This window comes from Nannospalax galili, unplaced genomic scaffold (assembly GCF_000622305.1).
Source record: "Nannospalax galili isolate Female #2095 unplaced genomic scaffold, S.galili_v1.0 scaffold1483, whole genome shotgun sequence".
Classification (NCBI taxonomy): domain Eukaryota; kingdom Metazoa; phylum Chordata; class Mammalia; order Rodentia; family Spalacidae; genus Nannospalax; species Nannospalax galili.
Genome location: NW_008350011.1, coordinates 642,650 through 660,391, shown reverse-complemented (window position 1 = coordinate 660,391; position 17,742 = coordinate 642,650). Strand labels below are relative to the sequence as shown.

General features: G+C 43.9%; 1 protein-coding gene across 7 annotated transcripts in view; it reads left to right on the top strand.

Annotated features, from left to right (window-relative positions):
* Positions 1-17,742, top strand: part of Mcph1 (microcephalin 1) — a 213,933-nt gene that overhangs the window by 23,293 nt on the left and 172,898 nt on the right. For 4 of the 7 annotated variants that reach the window (XM_029570467.1, XM_029570468.1, XM_029570464.1 and 1 more), the window contains exons 4-8: positions 2,312-2,399; positions 6,679-6,793; positions 7,553-7,732; positions 11,294-11,383; positions 13,501-14,622. In XM_029570467.1, the coding sequence (XP_029426327.1) occupies positions 2,312-2,399; positions 6,679-6,793; positions 7,553-7,732; positions 11,294-11,383; positions 13,501-14,622 (1,595 nt within the window). The remainder of the gene's footprint in view (positions 1-2,311; positions 2,400-6,678; positions 6,794-7,552; positions 7,733-11,293; positions 11,384-13,500; positions 14,623-17,742) is intronic. The other 3 variants (XM_029570465.1, XM_029570466.1, XM_008847195.3) reach the window with 3 other exon arrangements.

Genomic DNA, 17,742 nt, shown 5'->3' with positions numbered 1-17,742 from the left:
TCTGCCTCCCAAGTGCTGGGATTAAAGGTGTGCGCCACCACGCCCAGCATCATGTCTGTATTTTATACAGCTGTGTCCACTTTGCTTTCATTTATTATTTTTACTTTATGTCTGTGAGTGTATTGCTTGCTTGTGTATATGTAAGTGCACCCGTGTCTTGCAATGCCTGCAGAGGTCAAAAGAGGTCGTTGGATTCCCCTGGAACTGGAGTTACAGATGGCTGTTAGCCACTATGTGGGTGCTGTTAACCGAACCTAGGTCTTCTGCAAGAGCAGCCAGTGCTCTTAATTGCTGAGCGTCTCTGTAGCCCTCATTGTACATTCTTACCATTATTCTTTGGAGTTCTTTGTCTAGGATTTCATCTAATTCACTGATTGGAACCCTTTACCCTGGAGTTAGTATGTTTTGGAGGGGTCCTATGCACCTTCATTTTTCATGTTTCTTGTATTTCTGCATTGGAGGTTATTTCATTAGTTGGACTTTTAAAAAATATGTTAACTGTATTCTTTCAGATGGAATATTTGTATGTTCAAGCAGGACTGGTTTGAAGTATTGTGAAGGTGTCATTTCTTCCTAGGGGACTGTGAAGGTTCATTAGCTAAACCTTCAGTCCACACACTCAGGACGCCAAGCGTCAGCTCAGTACCACTCTGAGGGAACAGTAGCAACTGCAGAAGTGACCATAATTTCTGCATGGGCCCACTGTGCAACTGCTGTATCTGCTGGTTAAGCCTTGCCTTTGACTTCAGTAACTATTCCGTGATAAATGAACAAAAATAGTAGGGTGTATATTAGGATATTAGTTGGGAAGATTACGAATGGAAGGGAAATAGGCTGAATAAGGATCGAGATTCGTATTAGATCGACCAAGGGGGGGAAGTGAATGAAAAAAGTAGATGGAAAGAAGTTGGGATACTGTTAGGATCCAGAGCTTTAAGATTATTAAAGCAGTAAAAAGTTATAGCTAAGTAAAAAGAGGAGGGGACAGGGAAGGAAGAGAAGGCCATTGAGGTGGAAGGAAGAGAAGGCCAGTGAGGTAGAATGAGAGGGCAGAGAATCGGACCGTGTGCGGGAGAATGGGACAGCCATAAAGCCTGATCACCTAATCAAGCAATATGAAAACTGAAGAAAGACCTACGTATGTATGGAAGACTGGAAATGAAAGAGAACGGCAGTGACATGGAAGTAGAGTAGATTAGACAGCATCGTCTCAGTCGGTGCTGCTTCTTTTGGTGGGCGGGTTTAGGGCCCCTGTGAAGTCTTACGAGGCAAACTACTGATAAGGGGAGGTGTGATTCACACTCCAGTTCAAACTTGGAAACTAAATTTGTGGGTCTGCAGTGTCTCCGAGCTCCAGTGACCTCTCAGGTTGAGTTTCTGCTCCTTTCCAGTAGGTGTCAGCCCCTCATTGGGTTTCCCAGACCCCTGTGTGGAGCTGCTGTTGGCAAATTTCCACATTACTGGTCCACTTGTGCCGGATGGTAATACTTCCCCGCCTAGATGAGCCAAGGTTAAGTCCAGTGTGCTGATGTGACCCACATAGTGTTCATCTTTTAGCTGGAAATATTCCTTTTACCAGCACTCTGGCTGCCTCTGTCCCTGCCTGCTTCCACGATCTTCACTTAGTTTTAGATCAGGCCAGTTCACGTGCGGTGATTATTTAATTCTGAATTTGACAGAAACTTCCCATGTTCTTGCTCACCCATGCAGTTGGGAAGTGTTTCCTTCTTGGGGTATTCCCTCCAGGGCACTCATGTTGATCCTGAGTCTGTCAGCCTGGGTATATACAACCCCTGGTTGTGTCTCAAAAGCCTGTTCATCTCTTGGGAGCTTGATGTTCTTACAGACCCAGTGTGGGGAATGAGGGTGGGTAGTGAGTCCTGGCATTATTTTGGCAGTGTTAAGACTGAACCCAAGGTGTCAAGCATACTTGACAAACACTGACTCACACTCCAACCCTTCAGGGTGGCCTTGAAATGCATTGTCCTGCCTCATCCTCCTGTGCTGGGTTACAGGCATGAACCACTACATTTGACCCTCTTCTGTTCTTATATTTAGGAGAGAAAGAAAGAAAAAGAGGGAGGAGGAAGAGGAGGGGGAGGAGGGAGGAAGAGGAGGAGGGAGAGGAGGAGGGGGGAGTGATTTATACTGACTTCTGTATTTGACATTATATGTTACTGTAAGTCTCTATTAAAATGACCTGTGCATTGAGACTTTAATCTGCTGCATGATACATGTGCAGATCTCATGCTTTGTGAAGATAATAAAGAGAGCTTCTCACTCTACTTACTGCCTTGACTTCATTCTACAGATGCAGGACAGCTGGAGCACATGTCGATGAATCCTTGTTCCCTGCAGCGAATACTAATGAACACTTACCAAGTCTACTTAGAAAAAAAGTAAGTGTGCGTTTTCAGTATAGACGGGGCTCTTGTGTGTGACGCATCTTCCCTGTTTTTTTATGCCTAGAAAAATCATCCTTTCCAGAGTATCTTTTTTAAAACATTTTGTTTGTTTTTATTTTATTTTTTATGTGTATTGCCTTTATGAATGTAAGTACCCATGGAGGTCAGAAGAGGGTGCCCAATTCGACAGTTGTTAGCCACCATGTGGGTGCTGGGAACCAAACCTGGGTCCTCAGCAAGAGCAGCCAGTGCTCTTAATTGCTGAGCATCTCTCCAGCCTCTTCCAGAGTATCTCAAGTATTACTGTTGGGCACTCGCTCTTCTCACATAGAATTTTTAGTGAATTATAGAGGTAGCTTTATTTTTTTATATATTTATTTTTATTTTATGTGTATGAATGTACACCTGTGTGTGCAATATCAGCAGAGACCAGAAGAGGGAGTTAGATCCCCTGGAACTGGAGTTAACTGCCATGTGGGTGCTAAGAACTGAACCCAGGTCCTGTGCAAGAGTAGCCAGTGCTTTTAATCATTGAGCCATTTCTCTAGCTTCTATGTAGTTTTATTTTATGAATACCTTGATGCAGTGTATAAGAAATGGAAAAGAAACTGAGGTTAGCTTTGGGAAATTAAGACATACCTCAGGACTGACCAGCTTTCAGGTGCTTTGATGTTCACATCAGAATTCAGTTTGTTGTTGTAGCTATAATGAAATGTTAGACTGGGAGATCTCAGAAGTCAGGTGCAGATCTCTTCCAGTGTTTCTGAAAAGCCATTTTTATAACCGAGGATCTGCGTTACAGAGGGAGTTCAAGACACTGCTTTTACCCAAAGTCTAATTTGCATTGAATTACACCTTTCTTAGTTTAAAATTTTTCAGTTGTGATTTGTTTATTTAAGTGTAGTTTATGGTGAAGAGTGAAAAGCACTTTGTTTTCATATGAGAACCACAGTTAGATTTGATGAGTTCCTCCAGTCTGAGTCAGGTACATGGGAGAACTGTGCGGTTACTACAGCTAAAGGAGGGGTAGCAGTGGCTTCTCTGGGCTTTCTGAAGGTAGTGCCTGATGTGCCTCCATCACCGCCATCTCAGCATGCTAGCAATGGGAACCCCCTAAGCCTACTCCGACTACCTCCTCTGAGTCTTGGCTGTGTGTGTGTGTATATGTTTTAAATTTTTTTATTTTATGTGTACAAGCGTATTGCCTGCATGTATGTAAGTGCACCCGTGTCGCACAGTGCCCTCAGAGGACAGAAGAGGCCGTCAGATTCCCTGGAACTGTAGTTACAGATGGTTGTTAGCTGCCGTGTGTCCTGAGATTTGAACCTGGGTCTTCTGCAAGAGCAGTGAGCACTTTTAACCACTGAGCCATCTCAATAGCCGCTTTAGCTGTACTTTGACTGTGACATGCTGAAGTAAAGGATCTATAAAAACACATCAATAGTGCGTGAGTGTTTACATTTAACATACATAGTACACTCAGGCACAGCAAGCACTTCTGATGTTTCTCTCCTCGAAATGAGCAGCTTTCAGCTTGACTAGCGTCCCGGATGGGACTCTGCAGCATGCACTGCACGCCAGCACACAGATGTGCTGCACACAGTGCGCTCTGCTGAGCTAGCTGCGCTGCTCAGTGGGTTGTTTTTTCTTCCCACTTTTGACCACGCTGACTTCATGTGTTGCAGCTCCACTCGTTTTCCTGTAGGTGTTGCAGTCTGAGTGGGCTTTTCCTGCGTTTGCTCACAGTTAGGTAGGCAGTTCTCACAAAGCACATTACGTGTGTGAAGTGAGTTTATTTCTTGAGCTCACATGCATGAAATGGAATTATTGGCTCAGTAACAAACATACTTTGATTCAGTGATTTTAGCAACAGTGTACAGGAGCATCCTCTCTCTTGACCCTCTGGCCAACACTGTGTGTCATTGATCTTTCACAATTTTTTTCTAATCTGGTGCATAAATAATGACTGCTACTCACACACATCACCACTTTAACTTTTATTCACATCTAAAAGCCTTTCCTTCCCATTTCCAAATGCAATTGCCAATCAAACACGACTCAAGGCTTATCGTTCTGGGTTCTTGGAAGGTGTTTTCTGCTCCCAGCCTGACCGCTGGCTTGCCGCTCACAGTTTGGAGCCGTTCATGCTGTTACCCTACCCTCTTTTTGGACGATTCTCCCCCAAGTCCATTCACACGACTCAGTTTCCAGCTTTCCTGTGGCACTGTGTGAATGTTAGTGATCCAGCAGTCCCTCTCCTACAGCCCTGTTTACGATAGCCATTCCGGCTGCTTATGCCTTACCCTGCCCTGCCCTTCCTTTTTATCTGTGGTACTAGACCTCTCTGGCACTGGACCAGTGGTGGCAGTTAGAACAGGGTTTAGTTGCCAGAGATTCACAGACCCTCAGAAGAACAATTGCGTCTGTATTCATCACTTTTCTGTTGTGATAGAAGCACTGACCAAAGCAACTTATAAATAGAAGAGTTTATTTGAACTTACAGTTCCAGGGGAATTACAGTCTGTCTTGGCGGGGAGGCATGGCGGCAGAGGTAGCTGGGGCAGGAGCAGAAGCTAAGCTCTACCTCTTCAAGCAGGCACAGGAAGCAAGAGAGAAAGTGGATATCTGACTTAAGAACTCTAAGCCCACCTCCAGTGACCTGCTTCCTCCAGCTTGGCCACACCTTCTAAAACCTCCCAGAACAGCACCACCATCTGGGGACAAATTGTCCAAATACTTGGAGCCTATGGGGGACATTTTCATTCAAATCATCATAGCTTCCAAATCCATAGAGCACCATGGAACTAAGCTAACAGGGTGGAACCTCTGTTCTCTACCCCTCAGTGTCCATGACACCCCACCCCAATGGAGAGCCTTCCATACAAACTGCTAATCCATTTGACGGAACAGCATGAGTCGTCTACTCAAACTGTCCCCACTGTCCAAAACAGTACTGTTAGCTAGTACATTTCACAGCATGCATGCAGCAGTGTCCCAGCACGCACATGGTAAACCCTGGTTGTTAGCTAGTACGCTTCCCATCATCCCTCACTTCAGTGCAAGCTCTCAGATGCTGAGGACCTTTGTAGGTTGCAAGACCAGCACCGGACACAAAACAGTTTGTGTTAATGACTGAGTGACTACCCGATAGAGTCATGTCAAGGACAAAACCATGGGCATAAACCTGGAAGGTCAAAAGAAGGTCTAACTTTTCACTTTCAGGACTGAGAAGTTAGACCAGGGGCCCCATAAGCTGAAAACCAAAAAGCTCAGTGGACAGGGTCCTTGCTGGGGTAGAGGTTGCTGTGTTCATGGTGCTGGGCAGGAGGGATTCTGAAGAGTGAGTCAGGACAGAGGTGAGGTCTGTCTTAAAGGAGATGCTTCTTTTCTGTCCAAGAATGATATGATAAAATTAGAAAGTTAAAACTTTCTTGTGGAAATCCACATGGGGTATGACTACATGTGGATTCATGCATATATCCACATGTGTACACAGAGTTCGAGGGATTTACTGGCTGGATGGCAGTACTGACGTAAAGAAAGAACACAATATTAAACTGCGGCTCATTCTTTAGTAACTGAAATAGTTTTTGCATTACTGGCTCTTGAATTTGAAGGGAAGTTGATGTACGAATAGTAGAGTGCCTGGGCCAGTTTTAAGACGCTCTTGGATGTTAAGGATGCCAGCACCCTAAAACTAACTCAGAAAGCAGTTACATAACATGCAGCCTTTTACTTAATCTCCAGTGTTACCCTGTTTTTAAAAATAATACCACAGAAAGAAATTGCCAATTCGCGTATTGTAAAATCTTGTTTACTTATTATTTTCTATGTGTATGTTTTGCTTGCATGTATGTAAGTGCACCATGTATGTGCAATGTCCATGGAAGACAGAAGAGGGTGTCAGGTCCTCTGACACTGGAGTTATAGTTAGCCATCACATGGGTACGGAGAACTGAATGAACCTAGGTCCTCTGCAAAGAACTTTTTCTTACCTGGCCTAGTGGTATACGGCACTAGGAAGCAGAGAAAAGTGCATGTCTATGAGGTGGAGGGCAGTCTGTTCTAAGTAGTGAGCTCCAGGCTACCCAGGGCTACATAGTAAAACCCTGTCTCAAAAAATTTAAAAAAAGGTGCATTATCTATCATCATCATCATCATCATCATCATTATTATTATTATTATTATCATCCAAAATTGTATGGGAAAGGTTTTTTCCTCGTTTTAAAACAGTAGTAGTGCAGTATTATTAATGTTTATATCCTTTTTACAGCACAAGTGTATGCAGCCTAAAGAGTTTATTCCTAAAACACCAGAAAACAATAAAAGACTTCAAAAGAAATTTGAGAAAATGGCTAAAGAGCTGCAAAGGCAAAAGACAGTGCTCGGTAAGTCAGGTTTCACTGTTTGACCTGCCAGTGTGGACAGGCTGAGGCCAGTGAGGCTGAGTGGCTTTAAGGGAGGAAGTGTGCCACAGCATGTAAGCTGCCCACTGGAGACTGAGCAGGTGATGTGACTGAGCCATAGGGCGGGTGGGAGGCACACGGTCCCCCTCACTCATCAACATGAAGGGTTCTTACTTGGGGGAGTGAGGACAGAAGAAAAGCAAACTCTGATAAGCTTTGTTGGATCTCATTTCTTACTTTGCCTTTTTGTTTCATTGCCCAAAATAGGCAAGGCTTAGGCAATGTACGCTTTTACTGCTCTAAAAGATGCCCCGACCGCACATTCTGTGGTCAAGTTAAGGTGTGGGTGTGTGTGAAGCGTGAGTGCTGTCCAGCGGGACCACTCTGAAACTTGGTGTAAAGTCTCCTTTAGTGTGCAAACTGCATTTGGCTTTCACACTTTTTGTTAGTGGTGTGGCTGTGGATAAGATATTGAACTACTGTGTCTCCGCTCCTCTACCTGTAAGTGAGGATACCGGCACCTGTGCTGTGGATCCTGGGTACAGCTGGATGAAATCAGAATGCTGCAGCCTAGAGCTCGGCAAGTGTCAGCGGCAAGCTGTGATGGCAGTGCCCTAGGCATGGTGGGGCGACGCTGTTAGTGGGAAGAAGAGGGGTGTGATAGGTGGGTGGTCCTTAGACTGGATCATATTGGTGAAGTGTGGAGGTGTTTTCTTGAGCCTAAAGTTGAACTGTTTTCAGATGACGATGTTCCTGTTCTCCTGTTCGAGTCTCCTGGCTCACTAGTGTACAGCCCCAGTGCTCTTCTCAGGAGTCACCATAGCGTGATGGAGAAGCGATTACAGGAGATGAAGGAAAAAAGGCAAAATCTTTCTCCCACCCGTAAGTGGTTAGTCTGTTACATGGAAAGGATGCAAACTGGTGAGTTACGGTAGAAAGGGTTTATAAAATCTTTATCCATATACTCTTATCCTTTGCAGGTGCTTGGGCTTGTACCCAGGGCCACGGGATCAGGCTGCATAGCTAGCCTTATAATTTTAGTGTTTCTTGATTCTGTTATTCGACCTATTTCAGTGAAGACCTTGCTAGTATTTCCTTCCAGGAAATAATATGCTACATTAAGACTGGGGAGCAGGCTGGAGAGATTGCCCAGTGGTTAGAGCACTGACTGCTCTTACAAAGGACCTGGGTTTAATTCCCAGCACCCACATGGTAGCTAACAACTGTCTGTAACTCCAGTTCCAGGGGATCTGACAGCCTCTTCTTATCTTCTCAGGCACTGCAGGACACGGGTGCTATTACACACATGCAGGCAATACGCTCATGCACATAAAATAAGCTTGGGGGAGATGTCCCGTTCTAGAATCCTCTGTTGTGGGTCCTTTATCATTTCTAGTATCTTTGGAATTTTTTTCTTTTTTAAGAAATTAAGGGGAAAAAAAAGCCGGGTGTGGTGGTGAACTCCTTTAATCTCAGCAGTCAGGAGGCAGAGGCAGAAGGATCTCTGTAAGATTGCGGCCCCTGGTCTATATAGCAAGGATACAGGGAGACCCTGTCTCAAAAAACAAAAGCAAACAGAACAAGATAAAACAAACAAAACCCCCATATTAAGGAGCTGAAGAAATGGTTCAGCAATTTGTGGCTTTCACTGCTCCTGCAGAGGGCCTCCTTGCCTCTGTGGGCACTTACACACGTGTGCAACATGTGCAACACACAGACACATACACCTAAATTTAAAATATATGTATATCTCAATTTGTGGCTTTCACTGCTCCTGCAGAGGGCCTCCTTGCCTCTTCAATTTGAGACAAGGTCTCACTATGTAGTTCTGGCTGGCTTAAAATTTACTATATAGACCATCCTTGCCTCACACTCTTAGAGATTCCCCCTGCCTCTGCCTTCTAAGAGCTGAGATTAAAGGTACACACCACTACAAATAAATTTTTAAAGAAAAAAAAATTAAAAATAGAAAATCAAGTTAACCAAGTCGCTCTTTTAAAGTTACTTTGGATTAATTTACTTACTGTACTAGTTTATGTTTTATTTTTATGTTTTTTTAACTACTTAAGTAATAAGCACTTTTTTTTTCTTTTTTCTTTTTCTTTTTTTGGTCTTTTAGAGACAGGGTCTCCCTGTAGCCCCAGCTATCCTGGAACTCACTATGTATACCAGGCTGGCCTTGAACTCACAGAGATCTGCCTGCCTGTGTCTCCCAAGTGCTGGTAATAAAACATTTAACAGCTTAGCTAATAGTTAAATCTTTTGATTCCCGCCTACTTACATACACTCCAGTGCTGGTGAATAAGCTATGTTTTAAGTCGATGTGCTTTTCCAGGTACGTCTCACATCACTGGTTTACATGCACATGGAAATGATACAGCTGTGGTGCTGTGTGGAGGTCGAGTTTGTTTTTTTCTTAATTTGTATCACAGCATATCCATTTTTATTGAATCCTTTTCCTCCACTTTTTTTACTGTTATAACAACACTGGACACATCTGCATCATAGGCCCGCAGGCTGAACTCTGCTAGGCACTGCATTGGATACTCCTGCCCAGTTCCAGTGCCAGGACCTAGCTTTACAGCCACTCTCAGTAACACATAAGACTAAGCTATACCCAATACCAGGACACAGTCAGAGCTCTGTTCGTAGTCAGTGGAGAATGTGCCTGTACCCCACATGGACATCCAGATTGATTCAACACGTGTGTAAACTAATATTCCTCACACCTCTTCTCTTTACTTGATGTGATCCCCACTCAGCTGAATCCAAGGTTGTAAACTCAACAACTGAAAGCAAGGTGTAGAGCACTTGAGGGGTGGAGGCAGGAGGTTCAGGAGTTCGAGAATATCTTCTGCTATATACCAGGTTTGGGAACAGCCTGAGCTGCATGAGACCCTGTCATAGGCCCGCAGGCTGAACTCTGCTAGGCACTGCATTGGATACTCCTGCCCAGTTCCAGTGCCAGGACCTAGCTTTACAGCCACTCTCAGTAACACATAAGACTAAGCTATACCCAATACCAGGACACAGTCAGAGCTCTGTTCGTAGTCAGTGGAGAATGTGCCTGTACCCCACATGGACATCCAGATTGATTCAACACGTGTGTAAACTAATATTCCTCACACCTCTTCTCTTTACTTGATGTGATCCCCACTCAGCTGAATCCAAGGTTGTAAACTCAACAACTGAAAGCAAGGTGTAGAGCACTTGAGGGGTGGAGGCAGGAGGTTCAGGAGTTCGAGAATATCTTCTGCTATATACCAGGTTTGGGAACAGCCTGAGCTGCATGAGACCCTGTCCCCCCCCCAAAAAAAAACCCACTATGAAAACTGCCATAAAACTTAAAATTTGAGAATAAAAAACCTCAATAAGAAGGGACTGGGGCTGTAGCCCAGTGGTAGAGGACTTGTCTAGTGTGCACAAAGCCCCGGGTTTGATCCTTACCCCCAAAGCAGACAACTTCAAGATCCTGCCCTCATCTTCCTTATTTAAGCTTGTCCTTGTTGTACAGTCATTTGAGCACATTTTCTTAGAAAATTATCCTTTGAGTGTCTTTAAAAAATACCTTTGGGGACTGGAGAGATGGCCTCTTGCAGAGGACTAGAGTTGAGTTCCCATTACCCACATCTGGTGGCTCACAACCACCTGTATCTCCAGCTCTAAAGGATCTGACTTCCTCTTCTGGCCTCCACAAATACCCATACCCACATGCTCTTATCCCCACACAGACACATATTCACGTATTTAAAAATAATCTTTTAAAAAATACCTTTAGATCTGAGGCCTAACATTTCTTGTTTCTTGACTGCTTCATGGATAGCCTTTATAGCCTCATTTGTTAAATCATTGTTATCCTAGCTCTTTTAGATCTGAGGCCTAACATTTTGTTTCTTGACTGCTGCATGGATAACCTTTATAGCCTCATTTGTTAAGTCATTGTTATCCTAGCTATTTTCTGTGAAACCTTAGGGGTTTCTCAACCACAACACTGTTGACTTTGGGGAATGATTCTTTACTGTGGACACTGTCCTTACCAGTAACACACCTCTCCGACCTTGTGACATCAATGGCCAAGTATTTACTTGAGCACTGGGGCTCTGCTTACAGAAGTAACTATTAGGAGTTCCCCCAGTGTTCAAGACACACTGAAACCATTTGTTGAACTTTGCTTAAGCTGGGGCAAGTTGGCTTTTCAGTATCCTATCAAACTTGTAATTCTGTGAGTTAATGCATTTTGGACATAATTAGGGATTAGTTTTGTGAGTCTTATCTGCAGTATATTTTATAAGGGTGTGTGTGTGTGTGTGTGTGTGTGTGTGTGTGTGTACTCATAGTTTTATATTAAACCTGGAATATGAGCAGAAGAAGTAATCTAATCTGTATTTGGCATCACAGAGCAGAATGGGTAGACTTGCTGTTGACCTTTCCACTAGAAACTCTCAAGTCCAGTCCAGTGATACCCTGTCACCCTTCTGTCAGTTTCTCAGGTGATGGCGCAGTCCCAGCAGAGTCAAGGCGACATTCCGTATAAAGCGTCTTTGAATATTTCCCATGAATCTTTGAGTTCAGGTAACATTTTAATATTTTTTCTTGTGATAAAGTTAAGATTTGACAAGTATGTGTGCATGTGTCTGTGTGTGTGCACATCTCCCTGTAGAGCTGTGCCTGATGTAGAACTTGCTATATAGACCTAGCTGACCTCTAGCTTGTAGCAATCCTCCTGCCTCCACCTCCTGAGTGCTGAGATTATAAACATGTACCACCATGCCCGGATGTCATATTGTTACTTCTAAATACTCAAATAATCGAATAAATCTACAACTCAGATTTTTCCCTGGAGTTTGGTATTGTTGTAGAACAGGACAGAAGAAGCCATGCGTTACAGTCCCTGTCTAGGTTCTGTGAGTTCCTTCCTGGGAATTTGTTTTCTTTCTATGGACTAAATTGCCCATTTCTAGAAATTGTTGTGATTGTATATGAACTGATCCAAATGCAGTTTAAACCATATACATAAGTTATATAGCTTTCCTTTTGTGTCAGATTCCTGATACTTTTCTCACCTGGCCTGTAGTAGGGCCTAAGCAAGCTATCAGGAACCCCTAAGAAGCTATAATTAAAAGTGCTTGAAATGCTACAGGTATCTTGTGGAAACTTCAGGAGGAGTTGCGCTAGGCTTCTTTCCTATCAGTGTATGGTTTACTCTGGCATGCCTGCGTGTGCTGGGATCATTTACCCATTTATCCTCTTCTTTTCTGCTCGGTAGCTTTCTTTCCCATAGGTTAGAAGCAAATGGTGATGACAGTGCTGATTTCATTTCCCATGTGCAGGCTGCTCTGGGGCTCCCTGCATTGCCCTCACTGTCAGCCCCCATCTCAGGAAAGTAGGCAGCATCACCATCCCCATTTGCCACAGAGACAGCTGGGACACAGGGAGGTTTGGTGGCTTGTGCAAAGTCTTGCTTGTGATTGGAACCCAGGCTTCTGACATGGGTAGTCCAACTGAGAATTTGTGCTCTTAGTGATATGCTGCACCGTGTACTGGCCTTTTGAAAAGTGTCATCACTGTATTCGTTTGCTAAGTCTACATAGTGAGTTCCAGGCTAGTTGGGGCTATAGGGAGACCCTGTCTCAGAAAGACCAAAAAACAAAACCGAAAACAAAACAGTAAACCTGACACATCTCTCCAGCTTCTGCCTTCGAGGCACATGTGCACTAGCCCAGCATCATGCTGCCCTATCCGTCCCTTCCTTCCTAGAGCACAGATGCACAGAAAGATCTGTGATTGCCTGTGCTCCTCCCTTTTAAAGTTGAACCCCAGTGACTTGAGGCAGAAGTTAGAATAGCGGTGTTGTATCCATTGTGTGGCATCTCTAAAGTGGAGGTCCTCAGCCAGCACTGTGTCCACTGGGAAGCCAGCCCTGGGTGGAGGCTGCAGGTTTTCAAAGGAGCAGGAAGTGGTGACCAGGATGGTCTCTAGGTGAGTTGTATTAATTAGGGGAATGCTTCATAGAGGATCGAGCTTGACCTTGACCTTGACCTTAAGGCAATAAATGTTCTCATGTTCTGGAATTATATTGTCCTCCTGAGAATTTAGTGACAGGCTTGGAAACTACTCACATGCATATGGAAATTTGCATAACATTTTCAGAGATTTGCTACCTCTTCCTTCATCCCATCCTATAGACTTCCTAGTTAAAAATTTAGGCCTTCAAGAGTTCTTAAAAGGATGTGAAGGGCTGGAGAGATGGCTCAGTGGTGAAGAACACTGGTTATTCTTGCAGAAGACCAGGGTTCAAATCCCAGCACCCACATGGCAGCTAACAACTGTCCGTAACTCCAGTTGGAGGGGATCCAACAGCCTCTTCTGACCTCCACGGGCATTGCACGACACAGGGACAGGCAGCACACACATACACATAAAATACAAATAATAAAATATTTAAAATTTTTTGAAAGTTTAAAAAAAAAGGCATGAACAAGAGGGGTAGAATAATGATGTGGAGAGTTCACTTAAGCTGGGCCTCGTGGTACAAGGCTGTAATCCAAGCTACTCTGGAGGCTCAAGGCTGCCTGAGCTGCAGAGTGAGTTCAAGGCCTGCCTAGGACTCAAGAAAAAGTACTAGTTAACCAAAAGTTACATTTATGGTAGCTGACATTTTGAAGTTGCTTTTTTATTGATCTTTCCAGGTGATCCTTTCCCAGAGAGTCATACTCATCTTTTGATGGTCTCTTTGGAATCCATAGATGGAGATCAGGAAAGCAAACTGGGACTATCTGCTAATGAGACTGTGGGTGAGGTGTGCCCTTCGTCGTCTATGTTGAAGATAAACAGCGTTGATGAGTCAGCGTCATCCAGTCACCTCCGTCCGTCAAGTCCTCAGGAAGCCCTGAGCAGTCTTCCACAGGAGGACGTCAGCTGGCAGAGAGGTGCTGTAGGTGACATAGCTGCCCTAGATAAAACGCAAGCTGAATGTGTGTCTAAGGAGATGTCTGCTGAGAGACACAGCCCGTCTCCTGCGGTCTCTACCTCAGAAGACCACTTGGTATGTTCCGGGTCTAAGCATTCCTCAGCAAAGAGAAAAGGAACGTCAACAGATTTTTCACCTCCAAAAAAGAAAGTGAAGAAGAAGAAGTCCAGTAGGAAGCCTGCCCTGCACCTGAAGCTGTTCAAGTCCAAGCACAGCCTGCAGTCCATTACCACCCTGGGAACTCTTGATGGTGGGGCATCTTCTTATGAGGACTACTTCTCCCCTGATAATCTCAAGGAAAGGAATTCAGAGACTCTTCCTCCTGAGGCTCAGTCACCGTCAAGCCCTTCTCTGTTCTGCCACAGAGGGCTCTCAAAGCGAGAAAGAACAAGCATACTGGAAAAGTCTGATTTTTCCTGCATAAGTGAAAAGCCCAGATCCATCAGCATTACTGACTCAACATCAAAAAGTAGCTCTAGTCATGAGAACGCTGCCCATGGGGAAGGGAATCCACCTTCCAGTCCCATGCCTTTGCAGGGAGTACCTGCTGCTAAGGCAAGCCCTGGACACTGCATGCAGGCTGGGCCTCAGCTGAGGGACACTGGGCTGGAGGGAAGCAACCATCCTTACATCCGGTACGGCCCTGCTCGTGCAAAGGCAAGCAGTAAGGAAGCAAGAGAATCAGTGGGTGCAAAAAGCGCATCTAATGAGGATACCGCTGCCCCAGTGCCCGTCTCTTCCAAAGGAGAAGCACACAGCTGTCATCTCAGTGCTAGAGATGATTGTGATGTAGAGAAATCTGGAGAAGAAAAGGAGCGTGTATCGACAGGATATAGCAAAAGTATGTGAGTCTCCTTTCCAACACCCTTGTTCTACAAATATGTACTTGTGTGTTCTTATTTTACGTTTATGAAAGTTGTATAGGTTAAATGATGTCCTCCCCTTTCTTTTAAAGAACATGAGTTTGGTGTTTCCCAGGACTTTCTTTAGGGGTAGATGGCGTGCCCTAAACTTGCTGGTCAAATCTGCTGCTCTGAGTACATTTCCCAGGCTTTATCCTTGTGGATCAAAAGAACCAGTGATGCTGAGCTTGATTGGTGCCTTCCTTCTGGACTGCAGCCCCATTGAGCATGATTATACAAAGGGGTGACCACAGAGGGTTTGTAAAGTCTGTGTACATATGATGAGGTGTCTTCTCTAGAACTTAAGGTAGCACTGCCTCAATTCTATGAGCAAAATATATGAAAAAGTTCTGAAATACGCCGTCACTATTTATTTTTGAAGAAACTTTGAGCCATGTTAAATAAAAACAGATATTTTCAGGGCATTTTTGTTCAAGTAAGACAGGCTTCATTTGACTTCTACTTTTGCTTTAAACCTGTCACTCACAGAAGCAGGTTTGTTCCTATCTGTAACTTAATTATAACTGTAAAATGATTTAGCTGTTGAACAGCATACTGATCTACAGAACTACAGCAGTTGAAGCAGAAGTGACAACAGTAAAGACAGGTTTTGCACTTAAGTTCCAGGAAGATAACAAGAATAAAAGCAGTTTTTGCACTTCAGTTCCAGAAGTCAAAACTGAAGAGATCTTAGCCTTTGACCATTGTTATTGAAAAAATGGGTTAAAATCTGAATAAGACCAAATTAGCTCTTTATCATCTCTACTCTTCAGATGGTTTTAACCACCAGAGATGTGCTAGGGGTGAAATAATCATACATCTATTATTTTTCTTTTCTTTGAGTATAAACTCCCTCAAATTAAGTAAATAATTTTGAGATTTTAAGCCAATTAATATACAGCTTAGCTTTAGAATAGTATGTATTATATTCATAAGATACTATTTTATATTGCATTAGGATAATACCTATTTTCAAAATACTTTTTAAAATCACTGCACAACAATTAGTATTAAAACAGTAGATATGCAGAATGGTTCTGTACTTCATATCGTCCTGCCTTAAAAGTTTGCGTTCTTCTCAGTTTTATCTTTTTTTTTAAAGCTTTTGAATATTTAATGATATATAAGTAGAAATCAAGTGGGACAAAACTGGTTCCAAACAGGGTGACACACCTTAGACCCCAGCATTGTGGGTATGCCGTCCGTCCTTGGAAGCAGGTGGGTTTCTTGATCCAGGGTTCAGCCCTCTGTCCACAGCCCTGAGCATCAGGGTTAGTCACGGAAGGTGATGGATCTAGGCACTGGGTGGCACCTCAGGACTCAGAGGAACCTGAGAGAAGCCTGTGATGATTAGGGTGGGTCAGCTTACCTGGTACACAGGCAGGGAGGGCCTGGCAAGGCTCTGTTTGACTTTATTGGAAACATTCTGTGAACCATCGTGTCATCTTCACAAGACAAAAACATTGGATCCCAGGACAAGAAAAGACAGGGTTTCTAGCCTAAGCCTGAGCCCTTCCTTTTGTACGGGTAACATAGACTCATGGCTGTTTTAAATTGTCTACTGTCAGTCCATTTGGGACTTGGGCCTCTCAGCTCCCTGGGAATCTGCCATAGATAAAAATCATAAATCCTTGCACTGAAGTAGAAGCTCCACCCCTGCCCCTTGTGCCCCTGCCATGCTCTGAGCATGATCTAGACCCCTCCAGCTCTTTCCTGCTGAACAAGCCTTTTCAATGTCTGTTTTTGCTCTCTTACACATATCGACTCTAAAAGATAGTATACAGTAAGGCTTCAAGAACGGATTACCAAGAAGTTCAGTACTCGACAGTAAAACAGAATGGGGTAGACATATGATTTGTTTCTTTAAGTGATCATTACAATAATAAACTTTTCTTTTTCACATTTTTATTCTCTAACTTTATGAATAATAAACCAGTAATTTCCTTTGTTAAAAATAATAAACTTTTCTATCTCGTATTCTTTACTCTCTGCCTATTAAAGGTTCGTTGTGTACTTGTTATGTCTCCAGCAGCTTCTAGCTTGGGGGAGACGGTAGAGAAGGAACAACATGCCCCCTACCCCCAGTGGAAGCTGCATTCCTCGCCGAAGTCAGATGGTAAATCCGGATGCTGAGGCATCAGCTAGCGACTATTAAGTGATCTAAATTGTGGCACCCAACAGTGCAGGTGGTTCATTAAGGGGTGCAGTAAGGCTTCTCTAAGGGACTTTCACCAGCCACAGACCAGGCAAGGCGGCCTCTACATGTCTGGTGAAATCCAAACCAGTGCTAGTACCAGGGTCCTGAAAAGGCCTGCAGGGAGGAGGAGGCCAGCACGCAGTGATCCATTGAGCCTCAGATAGCGGTGGGAATGTGATGGCCGATATGGCAGGGATCAGATCTTTTGGGCCTTCCCAGCAAGGCTGGCAGTTGGCCTTGTTTGTTTTTCAGTGTGAAGAGAAGCCACTGGGGATTTTGAGCAGGGAGTAACCAAGTCTGATTGTTTTCAGTGTCACCCTGGATACTTTGAAGAACAAACAGTGGTTTTAGCATCTGCTAGAAGCAGTTACTGTCAACAGTGTGTTTCCTCCCAGATACTTTGTGCGTACAATATACAGATGCAAGCAGATACTAAAGGGGATGCTTGCGCATGCATAGATTATAGTATCCCATTGCCTTAAATCAGGCTTTTTAAAACCCAGTGTGTTAGATGGGTTTCCATGTTGGTCACAGTAGATGTTCATTTCTTTAGTTTAGCCAGTAAGGTTTTTTGTAATGGGTCAAACAGTCAATACATACTTTAGGGTTTGTGGGGTACATTGATATATTTAAGGACTTATGTATGTAAGGGGGAGAATGAATAACATTTGAGTTAATCAGGGCTCAAACAGGTGAGTTTCCCATCACCAGGCTTGATTTCAAATATTCTTTGAAGATGCCCTGTCACAAACACCCAAGTCTGACACTGGTTCACGGAAAGATGGTTTCCATTAAGCCTGCCCCCTGCCCAGGCAGCGTTTCTGGGGGTCTGCTGCATTCTTCTCTTGAGGCCGGCCTTCCA